The sequence below is a fragment of the Morus notabilis genome, unplaced genomic scaffold (assembly GCF_000414095.1).
Source record: "Morus notabilis unplaced genomic scaffold, ASM41409v2 Scaffold841, whole genome shotgun sequence".
NCBI classification, from domain to species: domain Eukaryota; kingdom Viridiplantae; phylum Streptophyta; class Magnoliopsida; order Rosales; family Moraceae; genus Morus; species Morus notabilis.
In genome coordinates, this window is record NW_010358201.1 from 48,808 (window position 1) to 56,333 (window position 7,526).

The following is a 7,526-nucleotide window of genomic DNA, read 5'->3' on the forward strand; positions in this document are numbered from 1 at the left end:
CTACATCCACTGTGATTTTGTATTTCTTTTGAGAAGGTAACAATTTACGACAATTGCTCTCATTAAATCTTTTTTCTCTTTGCTGGAATCTCTCAACCCCTTCCTTATTGGGGGTCTTCCTCCTTTTATACTGGGCTTCCTTCGCTTAGGGGGTTTTCTTCATAGGTGGAAGCACTCAAGTGCTCTTCTTTGGTAGGCCCAGACGTAGCCCACTAATCAGCACTGTTCACTCAGCCAATTAGTCTCCTATTACGGCTCTGTGCTCCTCCATAATACTTTACTGTCCCCTGTGAGGCGGTTTGAGAGCTTGCAATTAATGCCTGCAGACGTCTTCCACTTTTGCACGCAACCTGTCACGTCCTCTAAAGAACGTTCCCCTCGTCGTCAGCTCTGCTTAGCCCAATCGCCCTCTTTGGCGGTCCTTTCTGCGGTCGAGGGATCTTCGTGCCTTAATCTCGACGGCGCGATCTGTCGACGCCAGAAGGAATTGTCGCCCTAATTTGGACTTCATGCTCTGGGCTTTCCAGCGAAATAGGAGGGAGCCGTGGACGTCGAGGATTGTTGCTTGGCGGAGAATAGTCAAAGGCACGTGTCGTATTATCATTCGTCTATGTGTCCGTCACATTTTTTCACGTAATATTTTATATATTTGATTCAATATCGTTCGTTTTTATGAGAATTTTGTGATTTTTCATGTATATATTTATAATTTTTACGAAGACTTTTAAATATTTTTAGCTATGAGATTCTTGTAATAATTTAAGTCTTATGGCATGTGTCAATTCAAGCTTAAAAAGCGTATTTCCGTATCCAAATCTCCCACCACCTTCCTTCAAATCCTCACCGTCATCTCTCTCTCTCTAAAAATAATGCAAACCCCCGATCAAGATCGCACGGCCGAGGACCAATTCCAGCCGATCGCTCGGCGAATCGAACGGCTTGCGCTCCACCTCTCCCCTGGCCGAGGAATGGCTCTCCTCTCCGGTGCCGGAGAGCAGCTCCGAATGGTGGAATGCGTCAGGGGGGTGCCGAGGCTGAGCGTGGAGACGGCGGCGCTGTCGGAGTACATGAGAGGCAAGCACAGGGACATTCAGCAGCGAGTTTTCGAGTATTTCAGCGCGAGGCCGGAGCTGCAGACGCCGATCGAGATCTCGAAGGACGATCACCGGGAGCTCTGTATGAGGCAGCTCCACGGCCTTGTCAGGGAGGCCGGGATCAGGCCCTTCCGCTACTTGCTCGAAGACCCGGCCAAGTACTTTGCGTTTCTCGAGGCCGTCGGGAGCGTCGACCTGTCTCTCGGGATTAAGACCGGGGTTCAGTACAGGTGATGATCTTAATCCTTTTTTTTGTTTTGAAGTTTCTCAGGGCCCGTTTGATTAATTGATTTGAAGAGAAAAATTTCCAACGGAAATTTAAATTTTGTGACGAAAAACATTATAGCAAAAATGTTTCGACAGTAATTCGAAGTCATGAAACAAACGAGTGGTCAATAGGTGTGATTTATGGCTTTTTAGGGCATTGTGTTTGGGGAATTTAGGCTCCGCGGTTCGAATTGAAGCGATTTGAACCTTTTTGTGTGGTTTAAATTGCAATTTGAGCCCGCGTTTATTTATGCAATTAAAGTGTAAATATGAACAGATTCTGTGTTTGGATACGTGTTGAAAACAGGAATTTTCATTGCAATCGGAAGGTTGTGATAGGGGTTTGGGTTTTTGAATTAAAGAAGTTGAAGCAATAAGGGCTTTAAATTGACGAGATTTTAAGACCGTTTAAAAAGGTGTACTCAAAATTAAGATTCTTAATTTTAATATTTAAATTTTTTATGAAATAAAAATATTATAACAGAATTAATAACTTAAATTTGAGTGTACAGAACAAACGGGTCTTAAATTAATTTGACTGGTGAAGGTTGATGAATAGGTTTACATTGGTTTTTGTTCCGGTTCCGAAAGCTTCTGCTTCATCTGATTCTGAGAGAATGAAGGGGAGGTAGGTATTTATGTTGTGGGCGCCTTTAATATAATTAGTGGGTCCAAAACTTTTTTATATTTATATTTATATTTTTATAATTTGGGGAGAGAAAAAGTAAAGTGTACCTTTAATATAATTAGTGGGTCCGATTTTCTTTCTTTTCTTTCTTTTTTTTTTTTTTTTCTTTTCTTTGTCAGTTAGGAGTGGCATATTTTGAGTGTAATCTTAACATAAGAGCTTGCTACTGCAGGAATACTTACAGGAATACATGATTCTAAATTACATCAGAATAAAAATAAAAAGGTATTCAAAAAAATAATAAACTTTGAATCTGATTCGTATGCGATAATTCTGTTTGCAAAGCCCAACTGGTAGGGTAAATTCTTATTAATATAATTAGTGGGTCTAAAAATATATTTTGTTGTTTTGGGAGGGGTAGATTTTTCAGTTTGAAGTTAGGTGGGTGTTATTAGTTTTCTGAACATTTCTATCCGATGTCTATCAATTGCGCTTACTGGCAACTGCTACAATGATTAAAGAAAGACAGTGGACTAGTAAGGCCCACCGTGAGTTTGCAAACAGATGAACAAACACGTATGGTTTGCAATAGTAGCGTTTAGTTGCTTTGTTTGTTATGAGACGCTTACTTATCGAAGAAAAAGACTTTAATTTGCGTGATTATAAATAGTAAGATGCTCTCAAGTTTGATGCTTGGCAAGATCAGAAGTAAATTATAGAATTCAAGAATGCTCTTGAAAAGTTTTTTAATGAAAGACAAGTACAGTAACATGCTTATTCGAGAAATTTCGTAGTACTACTTTTTCTTCTTTTATTTTCTTAATGATTTATGTTTCCAAAATTTTATTATTGAGCATACAAGTTAATTGAAGATATGGCTAGTGCCAACAAGGTACAGCAACCAAACATAATTTTTTGCTAAGATCTCATACAATACTAATTTTTGGTGTGCGGTTGAAGGAAGTTTTGATTAATTTAGAAAAGATTGACAAGTGAATGGTAATGATTGTTTGTTTCTCACGTTTTCAGAATTATTTGGTGTTTCTCTCCATTGATGCTTAAGCTGTATTATCTTTGCAATTCTGATTATTATCTTTGCGCTTAATCTTTGGTGCTTTTTTGAAAACAAAATGGCAGTCTTTGGGGAGGCTCTGTGATCAATTTAGGAACCAAGAAACACAAGGATAAGTACTTTGATGGAATTGATAATTTAGAGTATCCGGGTTGTTTTGCTATGACTGAACTCCATCATGGTAAACTCAACTATTCTTTGCTTATTTGTTTCTTTGCTTTTTCTATGTTATTCAGACTTTAAAAATTTTTAGTGGTCTGGCATCTCTAGTATCTTTTATTTTGTCTGTATGAGTTTCATTTTCTAGCAGAGAATATATCCCAGCTCAAGGCCTTTATTGACTGACTTTGGCTTTTGCAATATAATAAAGGATGAATGCTTGATAGCAGTTGCCCGCTATTTTGCTTATAGTTATTTCATTGTTCTATACCTTGTTAGGTTCTTTTAGATTTTAAAACTGTTTTTCTATAGATATTATTTTATCTCATTCCTTTTTTTCTTTTTTCTTTTTCTTTTTTTTTTTTTTGTATGGATGAAAGGATCAAATGTTCAAGGCCTCCAAACAACAGCAACATTTGATCCTATCACTGATGAATTTATAATCAACACACCAAATGATGGGGCGATCAAATGGTGGATTGGTAATGCCGCTGTTCATGGAAAGCTTGCAACTGTTTTTGCGAAGCTGATGTTGCCGACTCATAATGTAAAAGGAGTTTCGGACATGGGGGTCCATGCTTTCATTGTGCCAATAAGGGATTTGAAGACCAACGAAACTCTTCCAGGAATTGAAATACATGATTGTGGCCATAAGGTTGGTCTAAACGGAGTGGATAATGGAGCACTGAGATTCCGTTCAGTCAGGATTCCTCGTGAAAATCTTCTTAATCGGTTTGGAGATGTCTCTAGGGATGGAAAATACACAAGTAGCCTACCAACAATAAACAAAAGATTTGCTGCAACATTAGGGGAACTTGTAGGTGGGAGAGTTGGCCTAGCGTATTCTTCAGTTAGTGTCCTCAAGCTTGCTGGTACAATTGCGATAAGGTATTCATTACTACGCCAGCAGTTTGGTCCTCCCAAGCAGGCTGAAGTCAGTATACTTGACTATCAGTCTCACCAGCACAAGCTTATGCCAATGCTCGCTTCAACATATGCCTTCCATTTTGCGACGGTGTATTTAGTGGACAAATATTCAGAGATGAAGAAGACCCATGATGAGCAATTGGTTGCGGATGTTCATGCACTTTCGGCCGGCCTCAAGGCTTATGTGACGTCATACACAGCAAAGTCGTTGAGCATCTGCAGGGAAGCTTGTGGAGGCCATGGGTATGCTGCTGTTAACCGCTTTGGTATTCTGAGGAATGATCATGACATTTTCCAGACATTTGAAGGAGACAACACAGTCCTACTGCAACAGGTTGCAACTAACCACTTTAAATACACAACTAATTTATTTTATTTCATTAAATAAGTCGTACATTTCAAAAATAAATTAATAACTAAATAAGTCGTGAGTAGTTATAGTCATCATGCTAACCCCAGAATAGAAGGGTAAGAATCTCCAAGCATGTATTTGTGTCTGCGTGACTAGTCTAGTTTCAAGAGTCCGTCTCAGTCTTGACTGATTTGGAGTGTAGTAAGTATTAACTACATGGGGCAATATAAATATTCATAACATAGCAAAAAATAAAGTTAATTTATTCCCTTACGTGTTGTACATGACATTATCTATGTTCCTGCATAGTGGATTCTAGATTTTAGCTTATAAAAGGAAGATTTCTTCTTGTACCATTTATGCAACATACTTTATTTGTGGTTTACAGTCGAAAGAATAGAGACCTCCATCTAGAGAGTAAACCAATGGAAAGATATTTGTTCAAAGAATTCCTTAAACAGATTATGTTCTGAATTTTGAAGTTGTCATGCAGGTAGCAGGTGATTTGTTAAAGCAATACAAGGAGAAGTTCCAGGGTGGAACATTTACGGTCACATGGAACTACCTAAAAGAATCCATGAACACATATCTATCTCAGCCGAATCCAGTAACTGCTCGCTGGGAAAGTGAAGACCATTTACGAGATCCTAAGTTTCAGTTAGATGCCTTCAGAGTGAGTGCTATATTGATGAGACATTTTATTTGGGAAATTTTAAGCATAAAGTACGTGATTGTTTATCATGTGGCTTTCGATGTTGCAGTACCGAACATCTCGATTGCTTCAAAGTGTTGCTGTGCGACTCCGCAAGCACTCTAAAAATCTAGGGAGCTTTGGTGCTTGGAATAGATGCTTAAATCACCTTTTGACATTGGCGGAATCTCATATTGAGTCTGTCATCCTAGCTAAGTTTATTGACGCTGTACAAAGGTACCTCCTAATCTCAAGCTCAGCATTCTTCACTATCAGAGTTTTATGGCTTTGAGTTATAAGAAGTTCCCCATTTCTGTATCAGCTGTCCTGACACAAGTTCTCGAGCCGCCCTGAAACTTGTCTGTGATCTTTATGCCTTGGACCGAATCTGGAAGGACATAGGAACCTACCGTAACGTCGATTACGTGGCACCAAATAAAGCTAAGGTACTCCATCACCTTGATTAATGATCCAATCACAAAATTAAGATTAGTTTTTACCAAATGCCAACGGAAGCAAAAAATGTGCTTTCTGTTGATTCATATTTTCTGTTTTACGTTAATAAATATGACAAAAGTTATGGTTAATCCCTGATTGCTGATTATGAACATTGCGTGCTTGGTTTCTGAAAGCTCTAGTATTTTTGGGATCATGACTAATGAAAAACTTTACTATGTTTGTTCAGGCAATTCACAAACTCACTGAATACCTGAGCTTCCAAGTTAGAAATATTGCAACAGAACTTGTGGACGCATTTGATCTTCCGGATCAGGTTACAAGGGCCCCTATTGCAATGAAGTCAGAAGCATACGCTCAGTACACTCAATTTGTGGGGTTCTAGTATCCAATACAAAACAAAGAGCAAATGAGTAGATGTTTGAAATCTCAGCCAAAAAAAAAAAAAAAAAAGAATTTTTGAAATAATTATGGATGGTAAATTAGAGAAATCTGGATGGTGGGAGAGGGTGTTATTTCTTGGTTTGGAGACCAGGAGATTTCTTGTCATTTTTTCCCCTTTTACTTTTTAATTTTCTAAAGTTATTTATACAAAGGAATGTAAGAGTCGTTGGCTTCAGCCTTCATGCCATATCTTCGGGCCGGGCAAAAATAGATATATATGTGTCTTGAGCTTAAAAGGGACGTTTGTTTTAAAGATTCTGTCTAGTTCAGGATTATAGTTTTTAGTTCTGTTATAGTGTTTTTCTCTTAAAAAATTTAAAATTTAAAAATTAAAATAATAAATTATGATTTTAAAAGAATTAAACGTGACTTTATTTGTAATGCTATTTATAAGATGGATAAGATATATGAGAATGGTTAATTCTATTATGGTGCACTGTATAAACTAGAGCAAAAGGTGAAGTCCTTCAGATGTTTCATAGAAAGTATTTGGAAATAGTATGATGCGGTGAGGAAAAAGGTGGAAAAAAATAAAGAAAATCGGGTCAATTGTCACTTATGAAGTTTAGGTTCCGTTTGTTTTATCAGTTTAAATTCATGATTTTGATTCTGATATAGTATTTTTTTTTAAAAAAATTTGAATTTAAAAAGTTTACCCTAATAGATTCTCTAACAAAATTTAAGTACGGAATTAAAATTACTGATTTGAACTTATAAACTAAACGAGTCCTTCTTATTCGTTCCCACCACTGTTTTGTTTATTTCCTATTGGCATTCCAGTTGCACCAATGCTAAGGGACAAATGTACCTTGTATCAAGCTACATGCCGTTCTTAGTCTAATAGTAAGATGTTAAGCGATATGTCATTTTTATTAGAAAGTTTGTTGTCGTTTAGGAAATACTAGTTAAATTCACGTGTCATCTATGTACGAAGGTTGGATAATATTATGTACTTCTAGAATATAATAATCGTATTTAGTTAGCAAATGTTTTAAAAACCATAATAAAAATAAAAAAAAAGATTATTAGTGATTTTTGTTAAAAAAAAAAATAATATAGTTGAAAGTTTTTACATTTTTATTTTATTTTCTAAAACTATAACTTAATACACATTTTTAGAAATGTACCCAAACAAAATTTAATTTTTTCCTCATACAAAAATAATCTCTCAAAAAAATACCAAATGTAATTTCAGAAACATTCACAACAACAATCCCAAAAAATTCTCATTTTCATATTCATAGTCAAAACAAAAGCATTCTAAAACCCTACCAAACAGACCCTATAAGTATTAATTTAAGATTTAATTTTGATCTTCTCATGTTTATTTGAAAATAAATTCTTTAATATTTTATCAAGAATAAATACTAATAAAATAATAATTTATTTTAATGAAAAAAATAGAGGATTTTATAAGAGAAACTTTCATTAAAGAA

The 7,526-nt window shown here is 36.2% G+C and overlaps 1 protein-coding gene across 1 annotated transcript; it reads left to right on the top strand.

Annotated features, from left to right (window-relative positions):
* Positions 1-845: 845 nt before the first annotated feature.
* LOC21399633 (acyl-coenzyme A oxidase, peroxisomal) lies at positions 846-6,277 on the top strand. Its single transcript, XM_024161787.1, has 7 exons — positions 846-1,324; positions 3,127-3,242; positions 3,601-4,481; positions 4,993-5,172; positions 5,261-5,427; positions 5,513-5,636; positions 5,876-6,277. Exons 1-7 carry the CDS (start codon positions 870-872, stop codon positions 6,029-6,031), a joined length of 2,079 nt encoding a protein of 692 aa, XP_024017555.1. The 5' UTR covers positions 846-869; the 3' UTR covers positions 6,032-6,277.
* The last annotated feature ends 1,249 nt before the right edge of the window (positions 6,278-7,526 follow it).